This window comes from Marmota monax, unplaced genomic scaffold, assembly GCF_021218885.2.
Source record: "Marmota monax isolate L192 unplaced genomic scaffold, Marmota_monax_Labrador192_F-V1.1 WCK01_AAM20220418_F8-fsc00167, whole genome shotgun sequence".
Lineage (NCBI taxonomy): Eukaryota > Metazoa > Chordata > Mammalia > Rodentia > Sciuridae > Marmota > Marmota monax.
In genome coordinates, this window is record NW_026694116.1 from 3511627 (window position 1) to 3537846 (window position 26220).

At 55.9% G+C, this 26220-nt stretch overlaps 1 protein-coding gene across 11 annotated transcripts in view; it reads right to left on the minus strand.

Annotated features, from left to right (window-relative positions):
* Positions 1 to 25: 25 nt before the first annotated feature.
* The window catches only part of Adamts13 (ADAM metallopeptidase with thrombospondin type 1 motif 13), a 32460-nt gene continuing 6265 nt past the window's right edge, over positions 26 to 26220 (minus strand). For 4 of the 11 annotated variants that reach the window (XM_058585956.1, XM_046465555.2, XM_046465564.2 and 1 more), the window contains exons 4-30: positions 25729 to 25925; positions 23724 to 23807; positions 23310 to 23434; positions 23048 to 23194; positions 21406 to 21546; positions 20691 to 20856; positions 19602 to 19706; positions 18769 to 18920; positions 18617 to 18680; positions 16021 to 16198; positions 15369 to 15517; positions 14923 to 15043; positions 14346 to 14426; positions 13303 to 13484; positions 11980 to 12115; positions 11772 to 11901; positions 11048 to 11233; positions 9939 to 10128; positions 9218 to 9338; positions 7531 to 7660; positions 7271 to 7450; positions 4283 to 4487; positions 3290 to 3542; positions 2702 to 2848; positions 2216 to 2392; positions 1052 to 1236; positions 26 to 456 (exon numbers count right to left, since the gene is read on the minus strand). In XM_058585956.1, the coding sequence (XP_058441939.1) occupies positions 211 to 456; positions 1052 to 1236; positions 2216 to 2392; positions 2702 to 2848; positions 3290 to 3542; positions 4283 to 4487; positions 7271 to 7450; positions 7531 to 7660; positions 9218 to 9338; positions 9939 to 10128; positions 11048 to 11233; positions 11772 to 11901; positions 11980 to 12115; positions 13303 to 13484; positions 14346 to 14426; positions 14923 to 15043; positions 15369 to 15517; positions 16021 to 16198; positions 18617 to 18680; positions 18769 to 18920; positions 19602 to 19706; positions 20691 to 20856; positions 21406 to 21546; positions 23048 to 23194; positions 23310 to 23434; positions 23724 to 23807; positions 25729 to 25925 (4178 nt within the window). In that variant the 3' untranslated portion in view covers positions 26 to 210. Of the gene's footprint in view, positions 457 to 1051; positions 1237 to 2215; positions 2393 to 2701; positions 2849 to 3289; positions 3543 to 4282; positions 4488 to 7270; positions 7451 to 7530; positions 7661 to 9217; positions 9339 to 9938; positions 10129 to 11047; positions 11234 to 11771; positions 11902 to 11979; positions 12116 to 13302; positions 13485 to 14345; positions 14427 to 14922; positions 15044 to 15368; positions 15518 to 16020; positions 16199 to 18616; positions 18681 to 18768; positions 18921 to 19601; positions 19707 to 20690; positions 20857 to 21405; positions 21547 to 23047; positions 23195 to 23309; positions 23435 to 23723; positions 23808 to 25728; positions 25926 to 26220 lie in introns of those variants that run through there. The other 7 variants (XM_046465556.2, XM_046465566.2, XM_046465558.2 and 4 more) reach the window with 7 other exon arrangements.

A 26220-nucleotide genomic window follows, 5' to 3' on the forward strand; every position in this document is an offset into this window, starting at 1 on the left:
CAGATTACATGAAGAAAACATCAGGTCAGGCCTCCCATTTCCTTTATTGACATCTGAAGGGCTGGGAACTGCTTTCCCAAAGAGTCTCCACCTCCTACACCTAAAGCCAAGACCCCAAAGAAGAATCCCTAAGATTGATGGAAGTCCTAGTTGGAAGGCACTCTGAGACCAGAGTTAAACCCTACAGGTTGCCCAGACATCTACTAGTGTTCAGTAGGTGTTGGGTTGGTTCTCTTTCCTTCCAAAGCTTGGAGAGAAATCTAGGGCAGGGCCTGGCTGTGCTCCGGGCTCTTCTGGCATTCTGGGATTGAGGGTCCAGTACTGACCCTGCAGGCTGGCATGTGCCTCCAGGAAGCCCTGGCTAAACTCCACCTCAGCCTCACTGCCCTCTGACTCCCAGTAGAGCGCCTGCTGCCCATGGAATGTTGTGGTCCTCAGGCTGTGGGCATCCCGAATCTGCAGGAAAGAGGACAAGCAAAAGGAACAGCCCTGAGGGATGACTAGCCAGTGTTTCTACAGGCCTGTGTATGCAAATTACCACACATACAGGATCACATCTAATCCTCACAAGAGCCCTGTCAGGTGGCCACTCCTGTTCTACTCAGGAGAATGAGACTCAGGGATGTTACACCATTCCCCAGAACACACAGCCAGAGTGCCAGAGCTGGGACGGGACCAGGCCTGATTCAGAGGCCAGGCTGCCTCCTCTGTGGGAGCTGAGGTCTTGCACAGCACTGTTCTCCCAAAGACAAAAAGCCTCCCCCCACCTGTGCTCTCCTGGCAAATTACATCAGGCTGGGAAACGGGAACCCATGCTTCCACTCCAGGTTAACTGGCTGTCTACACAGAAGGGATCCTTCCTACTTCCCTTTTGCAGGTAGTGCAATAAACATTTCTTGGTGAATAAATGGAAGAAATTCCTCCCATTCTTTCACTAATGATTCTGAGGTTTTGATCTGAAGTAAATGAAAGGGGTCCCCTAAGCTCAGCAATCCCATCCTCAACCCAAAGGACAGCTGTCCAGAATCAGCAAATTCCCACATGGACTCACTGAGACATAGCTGGCGTTGGTTCCCTTAGTTCTAGGGTCCATGTGGGTGACCAGAGCATGGATAGCAATCCGGGCCTGTGGAGCCACACTGATGAAGACCCGGCAGCCCCCTACACCCATCATCTCTGAACTCAGTAGGGGGCTCACGATTTCACCCTGGGGTCCAAAGAGCTGTAAGTCACATTCTGCAGGGGAGAGCAGGTGGGTAGACCAAGTGTGGGTCTCAGGGACTCAGGAGCCAGACAGGCTGCTGATGTCGGGCAGGTCACAGTTGGGAGCAGTGAAGGGATTTGCAGCACTGGCTTAAGGTCAGGCTCCCAGGAAAAGCCCCCATGGAACCCCCTCCACCAATCCTAGCTGAGCGACTTTAGCAAATGCTTTCAATGCTCCCAGCTTCCATCCCTCCTTTACAGTGGAAGGCATTTGTCAGGAGGGCTTGATGCACTTATGCTACACAAGTACTCACCAGTGAAACTGGCACAAAAGAGGGCCCAATATGGCAGCCACTTGTGCCCCAACTGCTGCCCCTCTGGAGCCTCCCTAAGGCTCAGATGCTTATGTAGGGGGGAGGGCAGGAAGTGAGCAGTGAGACCTTGACCCAAGCAAGCTCACTGCTGAGGGGCAGGGAGGGACTTGAACTCCCCACAACACTTTCACATTCGATGGGGGGACCAGCAATCTCTGGAGCCACCTTGGGCTGCTGGAAGACAGCAAGTCCCTGAGGCAACCAAGGTCATTAGCAGACCATTGCAGTAGGACCACGGGTAAGGCAGGAGTCCCTGCGATGCCATCCTCTGTCTGAGAGGTGTGTGGTAGTGTGCATTTTTGCACAAGCAGGTGTATGAGAAGAGGACTGAGGGAAAGCAGCTCACAAAAGGACCTTGAAGAAGCTGAATGTCCAGTGAAAGGCAAGGGCAACGGCCTGAGGAACTGGGCAAGGATGTGGACCAAGTCCCATGTCTCCCCGTCCAGCTGCATGGCCCAGAGAAAAAGGGCTGCAGCCCCCTCCGGAACCCACACTGTGCACATGCAGAGCAACACTGAATACCCGGGTTCCTTCGTGGCTGGCTCCCCATCTTGCTCACTGCCCCACTGGAACTAGCCCCATTCCTGGCCAGCAGCACAGCCCCAGTCGCCCTCTGAGGAGGTAGCACCTTGCTATACCTCTGTAGAAAGTTCCAGGGGCAGGCTGGCTCCTGTACCCCAGCAGCACTCCACTTCCGGGCCACACAAGGTGCAGCTTAGCCACCAGAATGTTGGTCCTGGAGCTGAAAGTCAGGCCAGACAGCTTCCCACACAACTTCTTCCACATGAACCGGCCCCAAAGCAGCAACTTCTCTCCTGGAAAGTAGCAGGCAGTGAGGGCCCAGCACTCCTACTCCAGGTCTGCCGCTGTGCTCCTGGTGGGCTGAGTTGAGTTCAAGCCACCACTTTCTTACTGTGTGACAAGTGGGGCATGTTATTCAATCTCTCCTAGCTTCGGGCTCCTCCTCTGCAAAATGAGTACTCACCCCGCGGTCATTAGATGACTCCGAGCATGAAAAGCAGGCATGCAGGTGGAGCACCCCACCAACAGCAAGAGCGCTAGAGTCATGCCGGCCCCTGGCAGGCCTGTAACTGGCAGCAATTGCCCACACAACCCAGATGTACCTGCACTGCAGTTGAGGGTGCTCTCAAGGACTTGGAGTATTACCACCTCACCCAGGGGCCGCCCGATGGCCACCACACAGTCCGCCTGCCCTGGGCCTCGCATGTCAATGGTTCCTGTGGGCTCCAGGTGCTGCCTGCCACAGGCACCTACAGAGGGAGGAGGAGCATGGTGAGCATAGCCACTGGGGGTCCCAGCAGCACAGGGCCCAGCTCTCCCTGCTGTGCAAGGAGCCAGGACAGGGTGGCCCAGCAAGAAGTCACCTCAAGTCAGGAATGGGACTGCATGGATCAGAGTATTGTGATCTAAGGCAGAGCCGCTTCCAGCTGCTCCAGGGAGAAGGAGGCAGTGCAGGGCACTGGTGTTGTATCACAGGGACCTGGGCTCTAGGCTGCACCCAGCAAGTCACTAGATGGTGACAGTTATGAATAAAAGTGTGGTTTCCCTTGGCCAAGCAGGAAGGGAGTCTACCCTGAGCCCAGTAGCATATGGTCCAGAGGACAGAGGGCTTGTCTTGGCTTTCCCAGGTAGAGGTGGCTTTGCCCACCCTGCAGCCAGCCTCCCACAGAGAAAGGAGGAAGGAACCTAACTGGACTCCACCAGGCTTTCCTGGGGCCAGTCCAGAGAAGCACCAGCAACAGCAGCTGTGGTCTGGCTGGGGTCAGTGGCTTCTTTGTGGGGCACTGAGCGGAAGGTCCCGTGCTCCTCACAGGGCCCAGCTTGGCAGCTGCGCACTGTTGCTGGCTTGGGTGAGTGCTGGCAGAAGCTGGCTGGCACAGGTGCCTGGGCTCCATGGCAGGTGACATGCCGGCGCTGGATGCCATCCCCACAGGAGACAGAGCACTGCAAAGAGGAGGCAGGAGTCACGCTGGCCATGAGGACAGCAGTGCCACAGCCAGATGTATCTGATATTGTCCTCGCACAACCTGGGAGTGACAAGTATCTCCATGCTATGTGTTGGGAGACTGAGGTCCAGTGAGGGCCCTGGAGTGAGTCATGTATGTAGCAAGAATTAGGATTCAAACCCATCTCACCCCATCACCCTCACAGCCTTTACCCCCCAAAGTCTATGAGTCCATGAGGACACCCTTGGGGTGTCCTCCTCCACATTCCATCAGACCCTGCCCAACTCTGGCCCTCACCTCTGCCCAGCCCAGATGCCCAGGATCCTGCTGATCAAGGTGGGAAGTGGCCCTGGAGGAGGCCTCTGGGGCTGTGGATCGTCTCATCTGTTCTACCCCTGTACACCCCTGTACCCCCACTGAACCAGGCCCTCCTGGGCATTCTGAGTCCTCTTTGCCTTTGTCTTTCTGGTGCTTGGCACAGGGTGGCCGTGGCTCTCCGTAGGACTGAACTATCTGCCCTTGTGCCCCAGTGTCTCCACTCTTGGCCTCCGAAGGCCCACCTGCCTCACGATTGGGCCTGTGGTGCCTTCTGTCTCTAGGAGCCCCTTCCCCAGGAGATCCCCCTCCTCCTTTAGGAGGCCACAGTGAATCAGTGCCTGCAGGGCTCCTTGTGTGTGAGGACTCACAGCTGATGCCACCCCAGTCCCACTGGGAAGTCTGATGGGCTGCAGCCCTGACCTCTGTCCAGGTGCCAACGTGCCACAGGTAGGTACAGTCAGTGAGGAGGCAGGGGACACTGGCTTGTGGCCGCACCAGAGCTGCACAGGATACCTCATCCACCTCAGTGTCCTGGCCTCCTTCAAGTTGCATGCAGGCCACTGTGCGGACAGCAGTGCCAAGACCACAACTGGCTGAGCATGGACCAAGGGATGTGACCTTCCACCTACAGGAAGAGAAAACCCAGAGAGAGCTGGCTCCTGAAAAGATGGCACTGCCCATAGGGGCTCTGCTCCACCTCTGTGTCTTAGGACATTCTCTTGCACAGATTCCAGGGCCAAGTGAGGGCAGTACAGCTGCTAAGTCTTCTGCATAGTAGAAGCAGGACTCCCTGGAGCAGGAAAGGTTCTGAAGGGCTCTGAGAAAAGAGCCCTCTTGTCCCCTTTATCACATAATACCCCAAACCCACAGAGCTGCTGGCTGGCCAAGTGCCAGCACAGGAAGTGATGCCCAGGATAATGGAAAACAGATCTCAATGTGCCACCTCCTGTGAGGAGAGATGAGGTGTCAGAGATCCACACCATCCTGCTGTGTTAATTAGAACCACTCAACAAGTAAGAACGGCCGCATTTTTCAGAACTGGAACGTGAACCCAGGATGCCTGTACTGGGGCCTGGGGTCCTAAATGCTACACACCACTGCCCTCATGACCTGTCACTCTGCCTTATGTGGGATCAGACACAGGGTGATGGCACAAGCCACACTGAGACACACCTCTTGGGTGTACAATCTTCACCTTAGCACCACTGGCACTGGGGCTATGTGACCTTGTCTGGAGGACAGTCCTGTGCATGGCAGAACAGGTAACTTTGCTCCTCCTTCTGCCCACAGAGATAGTAGCAAATCCCCCTCCCCAACTGTGACCACTAAAATATCCCAAAAATTGTCAGGATAACCTGGGGGGCAGAACTGTGCAGCTGAGATGCCCCTGCCCTGGAAGGGAGACCATGAGCAGAACTGTGAGCAGAGCACAAGCGCTAGATGGTGGGTTGCTGAGGAGCAACAGGGCACAGTGTGGGTGTCTGGGCGAGCCGTCTGGATATGTCTGGGAGAATACCCCTGCTGTCAGCAGAGCCCGGGCAGCCAGGACCCCACAGATCCAGAGAAGAACTAGGAGTCAGAGAACAGCTAGGAGTCAGGAGGAGCCCTGGAACACTCTGGAACAGTGAGGAGGCCAGACTGGCTACAGCAACATTCCACGGAAGCCAGAGCTTGTGTGTGCACGTAATTCCCATCAAAACCCCATACCATTTCTAAATGTGATGTAAAAAAATAAAACGGGACTTCAGCATGAGCAAAGAAAGCAAGACACTTGCACTGTGGGTGCTACATCGATTCTGGTTTTGTCTTTTTTCCCTGGCAGGTAGGGGATTGAAGCCAGGACTGGTGCATGCTAGGCAAGCATTCCACCACTGAGTTATACCCCACATCTTTTTTATTTTGTGATGGGGTCTCACTATGTTGCTGAGGCTGGCCTTGGACTTGCAATTCTCTTGCCTCAGCCTCCTGAGTCACTGAAATTATAGGCATGTGCCACTGTACCCTCCTTCTAAATGGAATTTAAAGCTACAAAACATAAAACAATGTGATATGGTTTAGGGAAAAGCTAGGAAAAATCAAACCAAACCTGGTAGAAAGCCCAGACATAGACTCTACCACATAAGAATTCAGGCTAAGGGATGTGCCATGTGGGGAAAACATCTACAGTGGTGGCTTTGTGGTCCCATCTGGGCCTCCCCATCCATGGATGGTGTCACACCCTCAGGGTCCTGCAAACACCACCCCCAGGACCTTCCCACAGCTGAACACAGGACGACCACCTGCCTCTCTGCACTTGAACCACACCTCCACCTCCAGCACAGCCGGCCAGGCAGCCCTGTTTCCTCAGGACTGTCCATGTGCCATTGTGCTGCCCTGGAATCCCCAGGGTGCCTGCCTGGTGTCTGCACACACCAGAAGCCCAACAGACACGCCCTAGTCTGTCCTGTCCCCTCACCTGGGTAGACAGGGCTCAAGACTCTAGGCCAGGCAGTCCCTGGCACTGGCTGTCAGGCAGTATCTCCTTGTCATTATCTCCCATGGACCCTCTGCATAACCCCCCACCCCCACCCCCATCCTGCACGTGAAAAAAAAAGCTCACGCTGCAAGCCACTAGCTGGTGGTGCCACCTGCGACACACTGAATAAGGGAGCCAAAGCTCCCTATGGCCAGGAACTCAAGGTGTCCCCCTCATCCCTCCAGACTGGCTAGAGACAGGAGGCTGGGAGGACCTGTAGAGATTTTCTCCCTACTGGGGATAAGGTTCTCTGCACCGAGGTCCCCACCAAAAAGCTCAGCACCAAGGACAGAGCATTCAAATCAACCCTCTTCACAGAAGGGGAAGCTGAGGGTGAACAACAGCTGTGTCCATGAGGACGTGGGGTCCCCACAGGGCAAAGGTGTCCACTCTAACACATGTCCCAGCACCAATCCACCCTGAGCCTGCCCACCAGCCCTGCCACCGTCCTTCCCTCCATGTTGCCGTGTCACACCCAATGCTGCCAATCAGACTGTAGGTCTCACTGTCCATCACTCCTTGTCCTATGTCAGATCCAGGAGGGCAGGGAAACTCATCTGCTTGTTCACTGCTGTGTCCCTGGCTCCAGAATAGCACATGGGCACAGTAAGAGCTCAGTAAAGAGCAGGTGCTAGCCGGGGCTGGGGTGCGGCTCAGTAGTAGAGCGCTTGCCTAGCACACGTGAGACACTGGGTTCAATCCCCAGCACCACAAATAAAAATATTAAAAAAAGAGAGAGAGAAGAGAGAGCAGGTTCTAACTAGAAAAGCAGAGTGCTCTCACAGCATCTGGGTCCTGAGCAACGCACTGTCCATGCAGGATGGCCTCAGATCCCCCCACAGCCTTGGGAGGGCACCAAGAGCTTCCAGTCTTCCGGGAAGAGGCAGGCTCACCTGGCTGGACAGGGTTCTGGGCTGCAGTCCTCAAAGGGGCCAGGTCGGGGCACTGGCCAGCACTTGGAGTGGGGCAAAGGGACAGGGCGGCCGTGGTCCAACCTTATGCAGCGCACAGCCAGGGGCACCTGACCCCCTCCACAGGTCACTGGGCATGGTGCCAAGGCTCGGGCCTCCCACCTGCAGGAGGAAAGCCGGCGCTCCATAGGAGACTACTCCCAAGTCAGATGCCTTCCCTGCAGCTCCCCTCCCCAACTCACCGAGCGGGGCACGGGCCAGCCCGACAGACTTCCTGCCGGCTCCCAGGCTTGTCAGCCACACCACACAGCTCTTCCTGGACAGGTGTCCCCAGGGCAGAGTCCATGCACAGGAAACGCAGCTCCATCAGGCCTGCAGCAGGAAGCAGGGTCCCCCTCACCCTGAGAGGCAGGTTCAGCAAGGACCTGGATCACAGGGCAGCTCTAGTAGATGAGGCCCACTTACCATCTGTGTGACTTGGACAAATGACTTTATCTCTCTGAGCCTCATGTTCATATAATATAATGGCATCTACCTTGCAGAGACATTTATAAAGATGTGGAAGGACAGCCGTGAAGTGCCTGGTGCACAGTAAGTGGGAGTGGCTGCTGTTCACCAAGAGGCAGGGTTAGTGCCAGGTCAGGGCACCTCCCATGGTGCTCACTGTCAGTGAACTATCAAGGCCATCACTTCTTTGGGATCCCCAAAAGCAGTTGCTTGCTGGCCTCAGCTCTAAGCACACTGATGTTGGACTGAGTGTGTGGTTAGGACTTGTGTATAGAAACACTGCATATCACATCTATCTATCTATCATCTATCTATCCATCCATTTATTTATTGGCACCAGGCATTGAACCCAGGGGCGCTTAACTACTGAGTCTCATCCCTAGCCCTTTTTATTTTTATTTTAAGACAGGGTCTCAGTAAGTTGCTGAGGCTGGCTTCCATCCTCCTGCCTCAGCCTCCTGAGTCACCAAGATTACGGATGTGCACCACTGTGACTGGCTTCTTCCCACAGCCATTAGGGCAGAAATTTAATTCTTTTAAAACCAGAAGATCATATTGATGAGCATATGGAGAAACTGAACCCATGTGCTCAGTCAGTGGGAATGCAGGGTTCCGCTGTGGAAAACAGTACAGTGCTTCCTCCAAAAATTAAACCTAGAATGCCCCTGTGACCTAGAAGTTCCACTCTGGGTGTCACTGAAATACCGAAGGCCGAGCCTCAGCACCCCACGCTCGGCGCAGCAGCACTTGCTGAAGCTAACTTGGAGACAAGCCAGGGGCCGTCCTCACGTCTACACAGAAAACTTTTTAGACTTAAGAAAGAAGAGAGTGTGACACCTGCTACCACATGGAAGAAACTTGGGGACATTATGCTAAGTCAATGAGGCCAGTTACAAAGGACGAACCCTGTGGGACCACACAGATCTGGGGTCCCCAGAGGAGTGAAACCACAGAGACAGTTGGGAGACTGCAGGCAGCAGGGGGGAGCTGGTGTTGGGCGGGGAGGGCAGTACTGATGGAGAGGCCCTAGAGGAGGACAGTGACCCTGGCGCAGGGCAGTGTGCACTCATTAATGCCCTGAACCAGATACTACAAAATGGTTTTATGACAGGGAGCAGTTTACAATAAAAAATTGGAAAAACAAAACAACATTGTGTTTCTTAAGAGTAACTTTGCTTCTCTGCTTTGGTCACTTTGGGCCCACCTCTCGCAGCTCTGCGGAACTGAGAGACAGGCTCTCGGTGCCAACCTTGCTGGGTGCTATCAACCTCCCTGTTTTTCAGCCACTCAGGGAACACAGGTAGAGCAGGCAGCAGGCACTTGGCTCAGGTCTCCTGTGAGCCTGCTCCTTGGCACTACAACGCAGGAAGGGAAGAGAGCTTGTGACCAGTGCTGGTCCTCAGGCACGCTCTGGGGCCTCACCTCGCCCACAGGAGACAGAGCATGGCCCTGTCAGGGGAGTCCACGTGTGTGCGGCCTGAGCCTCCAGCCTGGCACTGCCCAGTGGCAAGGGGGCCTCTTCCCCAAGAGACGTGGTGTCCGGCTGCAGGACGAGAGCATCTGGTGAGTGGATCTGGCATTCCCACCTCCACCCTGGGTGCCCAGTTCCCTGGCCCCCATCCTGACCTCCTGAGGAGAGAGCAGGGAGAGCAGGAAGTGGCTGCACACATGGGGCTCCCCCTGCTGCTCCCCCTGCTGCCTCTCATCCCCTATAGTACTCTGTGTACCCCACTTCAGCCTTTGTGTCCCATCGTGGAGGTGTTCACTGGGTGGGGCTATGAGCTGGGGATTAGCAGTGGGGTCTGTAGGCATGCCTGGCCTGCAACCCCCAGCTGGGAGGGGCTGGTCTGGTCAGTTTCTGAGAGCAAGGCCACTAAGCCCAGACCCCCTGGATGCCAGGTGGGGCAGCAGCCAAGTCCAACCCTCCTTGGATGCTCCCAACAGGTCTCTATCCTCCGAGCCTGGCTTGCCCCTTCCGGGGCGCTCCGAGTCTGTCCTCTGGACAGGGTAGCCCTCACAGCACCCAGCAGAGGGATGGTGCTCTTGCCGTGGCCTGCAAAGCACTGCTGACCAGCACTCATTGCTCTTCTCCTAGCCAGGTAAGAACCAGAAGCCTCAGCCACCTCCTGCCCTGGTCACTTACCTGACTCCAGCCTGGAGGACATGCCATCCTGGTACAGGGCTTGAGAGCAGGTGACCTCTCATCCGTGCAGCAGGGCCCTGTAGTTGCTGGTGCCTGCAGGCCATCTGACCCCTGCACAGGTGTTATATTCCAAAAGGCCACACTTGTTCCACAGGCCACTGTGCAGGGGCCAGTGTCTGATACCTTCCACCTGAGACAGCATGAGACCCTCATCAGGCCCTGCTCTGCCACCTCACTATCGGCATGGTCCAGCTTGAGGGCAGGAAAGCAGTAAAGCTACCCCCCACAACATCAAGAACCTAGAATATGCCCCACAAAGAAGCAAAGTTCAGAAGTCATTCCCTGCAGCTCCAGACCAAGTGACCTTCAAGGCACTTCCGAGTTTCCCCGAAGAAGACCTCCTACATGGTGACCAGGCACCCCACCTGGTACCAGGTGTGGGGAGACAGAGCCACCCCTCCTGCCCTCCAGGAGCTACCCAACAGTGAGATGCTCCATGCCCCACTGCAGGGGCTGAAAAATGGGTACCAAATGGGGTCACAGCACCAGGTTTGGGGGACAAGTGGGTTTCAGCTGCATGCCTGGGCAGAGCTGCCCAGGTGCTGTGGTCAGAAGGATGCTGAGGCTGGATCAGGGCTGGCTGAGCAAGAGCAGTGGCTGACTACACTCTGCCAAGCACAAGGGGAAAGAGCCAGAGCCGTGGGCGGGCCAGCACTGGACAGAGGAGACAGGGGTCCAGAGAGGGAGGGGACTCATCCCGGCTGCCCAGTGGGAAAAGAGGCAGTGCAGGCTGTGTGGGCGAGACAATGGTGAGGAAAAGGTGATGTCCTCGGCTTCTCACTTAGGGTCCACCCGCCTCACTGCCCCTCCACAAGCAGGGCCTCGGCCACTCCACAGCAGGGGCTGAAAGTTGAGCCAGTGAAGTTAGTGGCCAGGGGCTCCAGGGCCAGGAGAACTCTGAAGGGGCATGCTTAGGCACCAGGTGTCACCACCTGTCACCAGGCATTACCAGGATGGGGCCTAACCAAAGGCCTCGGGAAGAGGGAACTTGGGAGGGTGGGCTCCACACATGGATGAACCCCGTGGGGGCCCTCCCACTGCATGCTTGCCTGGCTGGGCAGGGCTGGGAGTTGCAGGTTTCCACCTCCACTGCTGGCTGCTGGGCCACCGCTCTGCACTGGGCCGGGGACAACGTCCTCAGGAGGCCCCCCTGTGCCTCCACACAGTGTACCAGCCGCTCACGGAGGCCTCCCCCACAGGAGGCACTGCATGGGCCGAAGTCTCCAGCCAGCCAGCTGAGGAGCAGGAGGAAGTGTCCAGGCTGGATCAGGGGGCAACGGGGAAGAGCAGCAGGCCCTGGCCAACATGCTTCTCCCTCTAACTCCAGATGTCCTGAGCTGTCCTCCAGAGGCCAGGTCTGCAGGGTTGCCCTGCACACCAAGCTAGAGGACAGATGCACAGTGGTGCAGGCAGGCAGCTGCCCCAGTGCTCCACCTAGCAATGGTGGCCTCATTCCTAACAGTATATTGCAGCCAAATGCTCCTGCTGGGCCAGGAGGAGCACTGCTCCACCAGCACCCCTGAGCCACCCACCATTCTCCCAGGTCCCCACCACCTTACAATGAGCATCTCAGCTCATAGCAGACTCAGACAAGGCTGACACTACCTCCCTATCTGTCCCGAGTCTCAGTGTCCCCATCTGCAAATAGGAGTCACCAACAGAATCTGCCCCACAGGGCTGACATCAGTACTACACAAGAACAGGCATAGAAGCTGCCCAGCCCAGGCCACCTGGGCCCCAGCAGCCAGGGGGATGGCCCAGCACAGCACTTACTATGGGGGGCACGGTGCAGGGTTGCAGGACTCTGGCCATGAGGGAGGCTGGGGGCTTTCTTGGCACTGGGCAGTCTCCACCCACTGCCCCCGGGCCTGGTCCAGGCAGCCATAGGACACCCAGCGCAGTCCTGCAAAAGCAGAGCAAGGGCTCGACTACCTCCACATAGGGACAGCAAGGCAGAGGCGAGCCCCAGCCTGGGCCTCACCTGCCCCACAGCTCACCGAGCAGGGCCCGCGCATGGGGGCCCACGCCCAGGCTGCCTGCTGCCTAGGCTGGAAGTAGGTGAAAGTGACGTTGGGGCGGGTGAGCTGGCCGTGCTCCTCGCTGTGCCGCTGATACACCTGTGTCAGAGAGGGGAGCCCAGGGACTGTCCAGTGGGCTCCGGGGTCACCATCATGGTCACCTGACTGGGAAAGCCTCTCCACACTCCAGTCCCCCAGCCCCAGGCAGGACAGCACAGCAGATAGGAGCTTCAGGTAGCTTTGGGGGTGGGGGTTATTTACCAAGGGAACTAGGAGGACTGGGGCAGGGAGTTACGGGAACATGGAGCGGGGAGTCCCAAGTTGACGGGGGCAGACTGCAGTGTTACTCAGGAGCCACAGCAAGGCAAGGGGCACTTCAGCAGAGGGCCCAGGCAAGGGTCACACAGACCAGACCAGCATGTGCCTCCAGAGTGGGAGCTGAGGCCCATGGGCAGCAGGAAGGGCCAGGGTCCCAGGGGCTTTGTGGCTGCCCAGTGGCCTAGCTTGACCCTCAGAGCTGGGAAAGGCTTCAGCAGGGTTCCTGGGCTGTTTGCACTTCAGGAAGTGGCTGTGCCCAAGAAAGGGGCCAGGCAGGAATCCAGGGCCCAGAGGAGGTCACACAGTGGGAGGTGACATGCAGTATCTGCCCTGTTTGGCTGCCTATCACAGCCCACCTGAGTAAGTCCTGACCTGTTGCACCTGGAGGGGGGGCCCAGGCTGCTGGCAGAACTGCCTGTAGCCAATGATGGGGTCAGCGCTCCTAGGCAAGGGAAGGTAGGCAAGCTGAGCCATGTGGGGAGGCAGGAAAGGTCATGGGGACCTGCTCTGGCCTGGGCCCTGAGGGAACCCTGCTGACTCCCCAGAAGGAGCTGCTGAGACTCTGCCCCTCTCTGAAACCCTCCAGGGTGGGTTCCACTACACTAACTCCAGTCGACACCAAAGAACCAGTAGGATGCAATGCCCCTGTGCTCCCTCCACACCAAGGACCACTCCGCTGCCCACACCCCAGGAGGAGTGGAAAGCTAGCCCTTCACGTCATATGCTCCCTGCAGAGCCCTCTCACCACTCCCAGAGCTCCGGGCCCTCCCTGGGCACCAGGCACAGGCAACTCGAGTTGTCTGAGACGCTAAGCCTGGGGCTGTTGTGCTTGCCTTTGGCCCACCACAGGGCCCACCCCCTGGGAGGCCCCCGAGGGGCCACTGAGTGAGAGGGAACAGATGGAGAAATGAACCCAGCTGGAGCCACTGAGAGAAGCCCCACTGGCCTCCCTCAGCCCTCCTGGGGACCTGAATCTCCATGTCCTCCTGGGCTGGTCCCCAGATGCGGATTTCCTCCAGGTAGGGCAGCTGGTCCTCTGTGAGGGTTACTCTGTACTCCACACGGCTGTCCTCCAGTAGGGAGGGGTAGGTGGTGCTGGGGGAGATGCTGCCATTCCCAGCCACGATGTAGCGCCCTCGGATCCTCATGGCTGTGAACAGAAGGTGGTTGGCACTGCAGAGCAGGTGCCGCCCCTTACAGGTGGAGCTGCTCACCAAGAGGATGCCTCCCTGCACAGTGGGGGATCTGGGCTAGGGAAGGGTGGAGGTGACAGCAGGGCAAGTGGGCAGGAGGGGCGTTCTGCCAACAGGACGCAATCTCCATGGCCCTGTCCACCACCCTCGCCTAAGGAGCTGGTCCTCTTGGTGTCTAGTCGGGTGAGACTCTCGGTGTGCACCCCTCTGCCATGGGCACATGCGTCCTGCTTAAGGCTGCCCCACAGCACTGGCTCTGCACCTCGTCCCAGAAGCTGGTTAGGGCCTCAACCTCTGCCCCACCAGGTGCCCCCACGAACAGAACACACATGGTTTGGAGCTCAAGGACCCCAAAACAAGCACCCCCTTTCAAGGGCTCAAAGGTCAGGAGGAGACACACTCAGAAAACAAAGGCCCACCATAGCCCTGAAGAGTACACAGGTGGCCTTGCCCAGAGCTGGCCTTTGCCCTGACCTGGAGAGAAGATGTCTGTTTCTGGCATGGGCTGGCCTTGCCAGAGCTCAGGGTGGGGCTGACACACCTGGCAGGCATAAGCCAGGGCTCGCTGCGCAGAAAGAGCAGCCAAATGATTAGGGAGGGGCTTTGGGTCCCCTGGAGGTTCATCATCCAGGACAGACGTCACTCATTCACTGAACAATCACACCTGTGAAATGAAGCCCCTTCCCCAGAGTGAGAGCAGCTGTGGCTGGGAACTCAGGGAGTTCTGGGAGCCCCTGCACCTGAGACTGGTGTCAGAAGTGAGGGCCTTGGGACTGAGATGACTGTTCAAATGCAGTGGGCCTCCTCTCTCGACTCACCCAGGTGCGTGAAGAGTGGCCTGTGGTTGACTATGTGCACGTTGGTCATGTTGGGTGTGACCATCAGGAAGGTGGCATACTCTAGAGAGAAGCAGAGCAAGGTCTGTGTGGGCCTCGTGTCACCTACCTTACTACAGGAGCCTCCACAGCCAGACTGAGAAATTCTAACAATGCCCCAGGCTGCTTCCAGAGGCAGTAAGGCCTCCTCACGTCCTCAGGGCCATGAACACCAGGCTGGAGGGCTGGTGCTGCCCCAGCCGGGTGCAGGATCCTAGGTCCTCCAGCCCTGGGGGACACACCAGGGGAGGCAGGGCTCAAGTCCTCCAGGGACCACTCAACACTAACACCCCTCCTATTCCCTCGCCTTGATGGTGTTTCCTGAGTGGGAGGAAAAGGCTGGCCCACCACAGGCTGCACAATGACCTATTTCTCCACATCACAGCTCATGAGCCACTGTTACTAAGGCGCAGCAATCCCGGTGGCCATATCATCACCATGGGAGAATGGCAAAGTGGGGGAGGCAAGCTGGGACCTGGGGAGGCTGGGGGCTGAGCAACCCTCCCTGAGGCGGCCCTACCTTGAGCTCTACCAGCCGTGAAGGAGCCCTTTTGTGGGCTGCACGTGCTATTGTCCCCTCCACACACATGACATGCATCCCACACCAGCCGGGAGTCCATCCTGCCATCGCAGCCAAATGTCTGTAAAGGGACCAGTGGAAGGGGGGTGTCATGGGAGGTGCTGTTCTCCCAGACAGCCCTGTGGCTCCAGGACCGGGGACTCATACAACCCTCAAGTCAACACAGGAACAGGGCTTAGAGGGTCAAGCAACTGGCTCAAAGCCCCGGCATGGCCCTGCCCAGGCTGACCCCAAGCACCCTATCTCCAGCACCCCTCCCCTACAGACCACAAGGCAGCTCCACTGCAGCCAGCACCCACAGGCTGCCCCTGGAGTCCTCCCACAGGCAGAGGTAGGCCGTAGGCCACAGGGGACACAGGGCACTTGAGCTGTCCACACACACCCACCCTGCAGCTGCCAGACACACACAGGCTCAGGGCCCCGTCCTCCCGAGGGCCGCTCGGCACACACCGAGTCCCATCCTGGAAACGGTCTCCACGCCTCACAATGAAGCTCTTGCCAATGGCCCAGCACATGTGTCTGCACAGAGCATCCCCTGGGAGGACAGAGTGACAAGAAACCCTGATGAAAGAGGTGGGAGGGAGGGCAGTGAGCTAGGCCAGGAAGCCCCATGGGGACCATGCTGCAGGCTCCCACCTGCCAGCCCTGTCTAGCTACATCCTCACATCTGGGCTCCAGGTTTCTATCCTGTCTCTGTCCCGTCTTCTGAAGCAACGATGATCATCATCTGATTACTGCTGTTTCTGAATTATAAACCCAGAGCACACTTGGCATTTCCCTGCATGACCTCCCTGAATCTGTCCACAGAGGGAGATGCTGCTATGGTCTCCATTTTACAGATAGGATAACCAAGACTTGGAGATGAGACCTCACTGCTCATCTGCTGGCGAGGCCAGGCTAGGCCACAATGGAATCCCTGGTCTGCAGCATGCCAGAGGCTCACCCTGGATCCTGCTCCAACTAGCAGTGTGATTATGGTCAACTCTGCTACCTGACAGGGGGTCTCCAGGCCTAGCACCCCTGTGCTCCACAGCCCACCTTGACTGTACTGTGCTGCGGCACCCCAGTGGTAGAAGGAGGGTATGCCTGGAGAGAGGTACAGCGGCTGGCCATCTGTCTGGGCACACTGCTCCGACATGAACTCCAGCTGAGTCTTCTCACAGGCCTGGTCAGAGGAGGCAGAGGATAGGCTCTGGTCACAGGAGCCAGCAACCACCTGCATGGGGGGAAGACGTGGGGCAACCCAGCCCCATTGTGCCTTGACTCCCTTCTCTGAAGAGTGGGGGCAACCAGAGCACCTGCCTCTCTGCTGATGAGAAAATTCTAGAGAATCTGTAAGAGATATAGGGCAGCAACAAGAAGAGGGCAGGGGACAGTAGTGCTCTTGGGACCATTCCCAAGGCCTAGCCTGAGAAAACAGGGCTTGTGGTGTTCCTTGCTTACCAGGTGCATCAGGAGCAGGTCCCAGAAAAACTGAATGCTCAGGAACAGAGGCCCCAGCACCGAGCCCCAGTGCCCAGGCAGGCAACCTGGCCACTTCTACACTGGAGAGAAAAGGACTGGAGTGGACCCCCTGGGCAGAGACACTGAGGTGCTGCCCTCCCGGTAGCTGCCCTGCAGAGACCCTCCTCTCAAAGCCTGGGGAGGCCTGGGGAGGCCTGGGGTGTCTGCCTGAGAAGGCGGGGAGGGAGCTGTCACCACAAAGCCAGGGCCAAACCCAAACCCAGGCCACCCAAAGCAGCAGGTAGGTTTTAAGCAATGTGAAAAGAATCATGCTACCATTCCCACCAACTAGGATGGCGAGAATAAAAGAGCAAACACACACAGAGCAGAGCACGTGCTGCTGGAGGGGGTGTGAGGCAACTGGAGCCCTCACTGAGACACTGCTGTCTCTGAGTGATGGGATGCAAAAGGGACTGGGCACTGTGGCACTTTTAGAAGATCACACAGTCACACAATGATTCCCTTTTAGGTATTTGCTAGTCTGAATGTTGAGTTTCCCCCAAAGGCCAGGGGCTGGAGGCTTGGTGCCCAGGTGGTGCTAGGAGAGGTGGGAAGCGCCTAGGTCAGTGGGGCACGGCATAGAAGGAGATATTGAGACCCAGCCCCTTCCTCTGGCTATCTTTACTTCCTGGTGCCATGAAGCCACAGCTCTGCTCTGCTGCATGCTCCCCACCATGATGGTCTGCCTTGACCCTGGTCCAAAGACAAGGTCAAGTGACTGTGGACTGAAACCTCTATCTCGGGTGTTTTGGTACAGCAATAGAAAGCTAAATGACAGCCAGGGCTGGGGTTGTGGCTCAGTGGTAGAGCACTTGCCTTGCATGTGTGAGGCACTGGGATCGATCCTCAGCACCATATAAAGATAAATAAATAAAATAAAGGTATTGTGTGCAAATACAACTGAAAATATTAAATAAATAAATGTTAATGGGTATCCCCTGACGTCATGAAATACACGTAAGTAGTAAAATGGTTAATAATAATAAAAAAAAAAACTAAATGACAGTATTGCTATGGTTTGGTGATCATGTCCCCTCCAAAATTCATCTTGAAACTGAATCCCCAAAGCACCAGTATTAAAGAGGTGATAGGATCATAGGGCTTGGCCTTGTGAATGGGGTGGCACCCCTGTGAATGGACCAGGTGAACCATGTAGGCCCTTTTCCCCTTCCTTCCCTTCTGCCATGTGAGGGCCCAGTGACTCCCTCTGGAGGATGCAGCAACAAGGCACCATCTGTAAGATGTAGAGGGCAGCTCTCACCAGACACCAAACAGCTGGGCCTTGATCTTAAGACTCCCAGCCTCCAAGACTATGAGAAATAAACTTCTGTTCTGCATAAACTACCCAGTCTGCGTATTTGTTATAGAAGCACACATTGACTAAGACAGGTAAATATAGTCAAGAGAACAGACCACAGAGACTCCAACAAGCACGTGTGCAAGCTCACTCATATGGGGAAGACCCCCAGCAGTCAGAAGGTGGAACCAACCCCAGTGTCCTTCAGTAGGCATCGGTGAACAAAAGGTGTTCCATCTTAGGGGATGCCACCCAGCCTCAGAAGGGAAAGAAGCACTGACATGCGCTGTGACGCAGGTGAGCCCTGAAAAGCGCTCAGCAGAGAGGGCCAGGCACCAAAGACCACACAGCTTTGGTGGCCCCTGCCCGGACCCAGAACAGATGGAGCTGCAGAGGCAGAGAGTAGACCAGGGGTTGCCAGGCAGGGAGGAGGCCAGAGGCCGCTCACTGAGCAGAGTGAGCTCTGAGTGATGGAAATGCTTGGAACTTGACAGAGGGAGTGGGCCCTGGCATGAGTGTGCGGGACGCCATGTCATGCACCGTAGCACTGCTGATTGTGTGATGCAATTCACCACCACACAGACATGGAAGGGCCTCATGCTGATGGTGGCATATTCTTAGGGGCAGCCCTCCTGCAGGGGTGTGCTCTGCAGAGGGAGGGCGACCGTTCAAGTCCCTGCTGGTCACTAGCAGGACTGTCCTGTGTCTCGCACTGTGCTCCCAGTGTCCCTCTCCAGAGTGAGGTGTGAGCCTAGGTCAGCCAGGGCAGCCCTTTGGCTCCCCGAGGCCCACCGTCTCCCACCCTGCCCTCCTGGCCCCAGCCAGCTGGCCTACCTGGGTGTTGCACATCTCGGCCTGGAGGTCAGCCCCAACACACGCACGCCCTCCAAAGGCAGGTCTGAAAGTGCCCAAGAGACAGGGTGAGAAGTGACCACTGCCCCAAGCAGGGAATGGAATGCAGGGAAGAGCACCCCTCCTCACAGTACCTGGGGTTACTGCAGCGCCGCCTCCTGGTGACCACACCTCCTCCACAGGAGCGGGAGCAAGGGCTGCGGGGACCCCAGCTGGACCACTGTCCATGCACTGCTGCCACGGGGGTCAGCTCTGCCAATGAGCGGCAGTGACCCTTGGAACACCACTGCAAGACAGGGCAGCTGCCTCTCCACCCTTACATGGGGGCCCCAGACCCCAGGAACCACACACACACCTCACACTACTTGGGAATAAATGCTAAAATGACAGGTCAGGCCAGCAGCCCAAGGACAGAGGATGGGTCTAGACACCCAGTGAGGTGGCTCGGGGAGCCCTGGGGGAGATGGCATGGCAATAAAAGGGTGTCAGGGCAGAAAGTGCAGGCTGCACCATCAGCCGGCAAACCTTCTCTGTCCAGTGGAGTAAAACGCGATGCCCACGCCCAGAGCTGGAGGAGAAGGTGGGCTGTGGCATGATGCCTGGGAGCAGGGACCCAGTAAACCCCACATTCCAGACAGATGTGGCCAGGGCAAGGCTCCAGACTCAATAGATCCCACCACCTCAGCAGACACAGAGCAACCTCCCTCTAGGGTGTTGACCCCACAAACCTAGAAACCCACCCACCTTCCAGGCCCACAGAAGGCTGGGGTGAGTCACAGACAGGTGACACCTATGGTGCCCATGAGGCATATCTCCTGACGTGACAAGGTGGCCACCAGGGATAGCTCCAGGCTCTCTGCCTGCCCCCTCCCTTAATGAGCTCCTACCCCTACTCCAGGAGATGCCCTGCGAGCACACACACACAACACACACACACACAGCTGGAACTTTCACTCCTTGCTCTGACCTTCTCCGTACCACATTCTGTCCCATCGAGCAGGGGAATGAGGCGGCGGCTGCAGCTACCTTGGTCCCGAGGGTCTGTGTGGCAGGAGAGAGCCTGACACATGTCCTAACAGGGAGTCAGGTGGCCAGCTCAGGGACTGCCCCATCATCGTCCCTCCCAGACCATAGGGCACACTGACACAACCGGTACTGCTCCATGGCTACTGGTGGGTGGCCTAGGAGGACAAGGGAACCTGGCCGGGCCAACCATGTCTCTTGAGGCCCACAAAAATGTTTTAATTTATTTTAAAATCAGATTAAAAATAAATGGTTTAATAATTTTAATATATTTGTACTTAAAATAACAAAAGTTCATGCATTTCATAAAAATACTAGAACATATTTTTTAATATTATTTTATGGGGCTGAGGTTGTGGCTCAGCAATAGAGCACTTGCCTAGTATGTGCGAGGCCCTGGGTTCAATCCTCAACACCACATAAAAATAAACAAACAAAATAAAGGTATTCGTCCATCTACACTAAAAATATACATATTAAAAAAAATAAGGGCTGGGGCTGAAGCTCAGTGGCAGAGCACTTGCCTCACATGTGTGAGGCACAGGGTTCAATCCTCAGTGCCACATCAAAATAAACTAAAGGCATGCTGTCCATCTACAACTACAAAAAAACAGTTTTTAATTATTTTATGAAGAAAAGGGCTCACCAGGGCAAAAGGGCCTGGGGTCCCTGAGTGTCCTAGGCAGCCTGGGGAGGATGTTCATCTTTGGGGGTTTCTATCCCCTTCATCTCCCCACCCCCTGTCTGGGACATGTGCAGAGGCTTCTGATAGAAGGCCACTCCCTCCAAGAAGACCTCTGTGCTTAGCAGCAGGTTGAAAGCCCTTGGTGGCCGTCTGGGGCAATGCCAGGACCAGCTACATAATTTGGGGGCCCATCCAAACACATGGGTAGGGGCTTTTGTTCAAAAAATTTTAAGGATTTCAAGAGGCACCTGACAGCATTAAACCAAGGGGACTGTGGAATGGTCCCTGTGTGATGCCACCAGGCAGAGGTGAGCTGGGAGGGGCCCGGCCCTGGCCAGTTGGACTCACCAGGCCCTCCCTGGTGAAGGTGCAGGCAAAAGCCCCTGGGCCAAAGGCCACCTGGCACTGCTCATCTGCGCCATAGTAGAGGCCTGGCTGTGCATCCAGCAGGTGGTCCTTGGATCCAGATGGTGACTGTGGTGGGTCCCATGCGCAGGGCACCCGTCCCAAGCTGCTGTAACAGGCCCTGGCTTAGCCCCAGGGTGGACACCAGGTGGGGCTGGATGGAGAAGGTGGGAACAGGGGCTTTGGCTGGGGTGTGGCCAGTTGGCTTGGGCCGGCAGGCACCAGGTAGAGGTGGGTATGGAGCAGATGGAGGTGCTTTGGAGGATGGAAGAGGGGGCAATGTGACAGATGGACCAGCACAGTGGATGGAGGGGGAGATGCAGGCTGTTGGGGAGGCTGGAGGGAGGGGAGGATGGGAGGAGATGGAGGCAGATGAAGAAGGCACACTGAGGAGTGGGTGCAGGAATGGGGTGGGATGGATGAGTGGGTACAGAGAAGCAGGAGAGAATGAGGGAGTGGGGCCTGCTTAGGAGGAGAAGGGGTGGGTGCAGGAAGGGATGAATGCAGGGGCCAGGAAGGCTGGAGCAGTCCCAGGACAGGAAGTAGGGGTGCTCACTGTGCGGATAAGGCCTGTCTGATAGGCAGGGCAGTTCAACCCTGACAGGTGGAGGGTGGAGCCTCGAGGTGGGGAGTTTGTGTGGGGGTGAAGAGGCTGTACCTAAGCAGGTGCTTCAGCTGCCGGCGGCTGCACGTGGACCACTCCAGGCCCCCATGCACTGGCACCACACCATCAGATGCCATCACATGGCCACTGGGCTCACATTCACTGCCTGGTGCACCATCATGGTCAAGGCCAAAGCTGGGGGACAAGCAGGCGGTGGGAATAGGGGGTGTTGACATGGCATTGGGGACAGCAGGGGAGTTTCTGGCCTTGGGGCTTGAGGTAAGCCCCAGGCCGTCTCTCTCCTCCCAGCCTAGGGAGCTTTTGAACCTGGGTTGACCTTTGGTCCTGCCACCTGATAGCTGGGCATGGCTGAATGAGTCTTGCCCTGCCTCAGTTGCCTGCCTGGGCAGTGGGGAGATGCTGGCCCAGAAGGGTGTCTTGCACCTTTTTTGGCTAATAGATATCAAAAGGCTATCACCACATGCAGGCAAGCTGATCCACGGTGTTAAAGATCTGCAGGGAGCAGATGGGAATTGGGGGGGGTGGGCGGCTAGGGGGCCTTGGGAGCTGCCAATGAGGCTTCCTTCCTTGGGGCTGGCTGCATGAGTGTTCAGTGTGTAGAAATGCATAGTGTGCATATACAGTAGAACTAAAAGTTCAAGAAGACATGACTGTCCCTTCCCTTTCTAGGCAGTGGCTTCTAACCACAGCACTTTAGATGTCTCTGTGCTATTGGACTTTTTACAACAGTCGGGTATCAGTTCCATATATATATTTTTTTTCGTTTTTTTATTTTTTTAGTGCTCTCCATATATTTAAAAAAAAAATCAAAAAGAAAAGAAACTTACTACCCAGGTAAACACTAATAGATAGGAACAAAGACCTACCCACAAGAATGTATAATGTGGGCTGGGGTTGTAGCTTAGTGGTAGAGGGCTCGCCTCACATGTGGAAGGCACTGGGTTCAATCCTCAGCACCACATAAAAGTAAAATAAAGGTATTGTGTCCATCTACAACAAAAAAAAAAATTTTTTACAAGAATGTATAATGTGCCTAACTGAAAAATTTGGAAACATCCTAAATATCCAACAAGAGGGGATTCCTTAAATAATTGTGGTGCATACAAAAATGTTAGAAACCTAGGAGAAACGTTTGAGATGTATTTTAAATTGAAAGGCAGGGTAATAAAGCAATGTATGTCATGATCCCAATGCAGCAAATACAAATTATTTTGCCTACCCTGTGTGAGGCCCTGGGCTTAAGTCCCTCTCTAAGTGAGGGACTTGTAATAATTTTTACAGCTTGTTTTTTAAAAATATTTTAAAATTGTCAATGGACCTTTATTTTATTTATTTATATGTGGTGATAAGAACCAAACCCAGTGCCTCACACATGCTAGGCAAGTGCTCTACCACTGAGCCCCAGCCCCAGCCCTACAGCCTGTTTTTTTAAAACCTGAATTTTCCACAAAACTTAGTTTAATTGCTAAGTTGTTTTGCTTTTGGTGGGTTCTTTTAATCATTCAGTAATCAAGAAGTGTCAGATGTCCCCATCTCGCTCCTACCCTTCCTATTCCAGTGGGTCAGAGGAGCAGGCTCCTATTGGCAGGCTCTGCCATGCCCACTGCCCTCAAGACCACACCCTTCCATCCTAGGGACCCAAATCAGCTCCCTGGCCAGCTGGTGGGGCACATACCTGTGCCCAATCTCATGGGCAATGGTGACCCCCAAATCGAAGCCAGTGTCCTCTGTGATGAGGCAGCTCCAGGAAGGGGAACAGACACCCCCCAGCTGGGTGACCCCCCGAACTTGTCGGTTGCCATCAGGCAACTCCAAGTCGAACCTTGGCAAGAGAAGAGTCCAGGTGGGCACTGGTGCTCACTGCAGCCAGGCCACATGTGAAGAGGGCAGGAAGGTCAATGGTAGGCAGAAGGCCTGGCCCTGAGGAGCCCAGCTACCTGGTGATGTAGAGGACCAGGTCGGCATGCCCAGAGTCTGTGGCATCCACAGGGTTGATGGTCTGGCTCCACTCACAAACGTTCAACAGGGACGAGGTGATGTTGGCTGTGATGTTGGGAGCATCCTGGGATCAATAACACAACCCGCTTTTTAAGGATGGTGCAGGCTGTGGGTATGTCTCCCACTTGGTCTTCCTAACGACCTGGCATTGCCCCACATTACAGGTGAGAAGCTGAGGTTCCAAGAAGCACAGCCGCTCACCACACCTGAGAGCCAGGACATCCAGAAAGGGAGCAGGTCTGCCTGGCTGACAGCCTGCACCTGGTCTAGGGCATCCACAGGAAGGTCAAGAGGATAGGGAGTGCTGAAAGCACGTCAGGCTCAACTCAGTAGAAATCCACCTTGGTGCCTACCTTGGTCTCTGTGAGAATGATCAGCTTCACCAGGTGCACACGGAACTGAGCCCCCAGGGACGGGTCCCTCAGCAGTTCTGATCCCTGTTGGAGGACAAACAGGAGAGGGAACACAGGGGTGGGAAGAGTAGGCTTTGCTCTAGGGGCCCTGTAGAGAGAGGGCAGGCAAGGGTGCTCCATCAGCATGAGGAGCCAGTCCAGTAACAGTTGGGCAGATGCCCTTCTAGGAAGGCCAGTTAACATAAAGAAACCCACATGCTGGGAGAAGCAAACTGCCCTTAGCCTGGACTGTTCCGCACACACAGCTTCTCTCAGACTCTTCATCCTGCCCTTTCTACATCCACCTGCCAGCAATACCTGTCCTTCCTGCTTGAGGCCCCTCCTCCCCCGGAGCCCTCCCCAGCCACACTCCCTCTCCTGCTCCTGCTGGGGGTCCCTGAGTCAGGTGCAGCTCGAGGTCCACACACTGCTGTTGTTCATGCCAGCTTGTCTTTTAAAGGACACAGTCCCCAAAACAGCGATGGGCTTATCACTGTCCTGAGCTTGAATCCAACCTCTGCTGCTTCCTAGGCTTGTGTTCAGGATCCTGTTCACTAACCACTGAGTTTCCGCATCTGTAAAATGGACATAAAGCCTTCCCTGGTTGTTGGCAGACTCAGAGACAGGTAGCTACGAAGTACTTGGCAAAAGTGGGTGCCCAGTGCTGACAACAGCCACTACCACCCTGGGCAGCATCTGGGCATGGGCAAGTCCCACCTCACCACCTAGCTGTCCTCAAGAAACATAAAGGACCAGAGGGAGCCTGTGCTGGGTGACTGGATTTCAGTATATGAGAACTGGAGAAAGGGATCAAAATCTGAAAGCAACTGTTTCAAACAATTTATAGGAAAGACTTTTCACTGAGAAAACATCACTGTCAGGGCTTAGGCCTATACAGCTTGTTCTAGATTTGACCATGCCTATAAAGGGAGTGACCAACAGGTGTGGGTGGCTGCACCCAAGCCCCCTGCAGGATGAGGGGTGCACAGATACCACCTGGGTCAGAGCGGGCTTGGGAATGGGCTTTGGGTAAAATGACTAGATGCAGAAGGGGACTTCCCCTTTTGTCCAAAATAGGTGATAGACCTGAGGCTGGGACCAGATGAACCTCCTCTAGCCCACCTCTGGAGCAGACCAGGGACAGAAGGAGACCAGTTTCCACTCACCATCTGAAGCTAATTTCCTAGATGTTCCTAAAGTCCAGTTAGTCAAATTCCTAAGACCAGTTCTTAGTAGCTGAATCTACCAGGTGGTATGCTGTCACTGCACCCTGGTGGGTAAACATCATCCGCCAGATTGAACCCTGAGGTTTGCAGGGACTGGCCCCTAGCCTGGAGTGGGTGTTCTCAATGCCTGTTCCATGTGGCTCTCTAGTGGCTGGCACTTCCTTCCACAGGTCTGTTGGGTTAGACTTGATAACTAAGTGGGTGAGATCATCTTTGCCTGACTGGCTGTTCTGAGATGATGGTTTGTGGAGTGGTGTCCCCTGCCCTCCCTCATCCCTGTAAGAAATGGAAAGGGGCCTCTCCACTGACAGACTGTCTGTTTAGGCTTCAGACTGTTGATCTACCCTGCTTGTTCCTGAGCAGGAGGCGGGAACTGAGTGTGGGAGCAGAGGCTTGTGAGCAGCCTGCACCTCCAGAGTAGTGTTAGGAGGATGGACCCTGGGAGGAGCAGACTCGAGGGCAGCCAGAGGCAAACGGTCTTAATGGCAAGAGGCTGTTGTCGGAGCTGAGAGGTTCTCAGACCTCCTCCACCTCTGCTGCGGGAGGAGGAAGAAGACAGCAGCCAGGCCTCTCCCTGCTCCAGACCCCCAGCTGGCCCCAGCCTGAGCTCCAAATCTGTATTCAATCCACTGAGCTCAGCTCTGGGGCACTGTGTCCAGAGGCTCCCAAGGACAGCACAGAGCCCCACCAGAGGCCTAAGCCATATCCCACAAGGGCCAGCGCCTCCATCCAGGACTCACAATGTTGAGGTTGGTGAGTACGTAGCGTTCTGTATCCTCCTGGTGAGCCTGGTGGACATCGGGGCCCACAGCCACCAGCAGCTCCAGGTGCAGGGTGCCCCCTGCAGCCCGTCTCCGTCTCTGGAGGCGAGGGGAGGGACGGCCTGGAGTGGACGGAAGGCCGAGGGTGAAGCTTCTGGAAAGCAGGTGCCGGGGAGCTAAAAGAAGAGAGGCTGGCAGCTTGAAAAGCATAGCTCTCAGGAGCCAGAAACCCATTTCACACCCCCACTGGGACCAGGCCTTCTGGGACACACAGGAGGGTGGGGCCAAGGAGGAAATGCCAAAGGCTGTCTTGTCCACTGGGTCACCAATCCAGGCACCCTCCCACTCCCTCGGGGTCTATCCAAAGCCTAATACCCTCCTCTGCCTCGTGTACCTCACTCAGGGCACAGGTTAGAAAAAAGGTTCACCCCCAAGATGGAAAAAGCTCAAGACACCACCCTTCTTGCACCC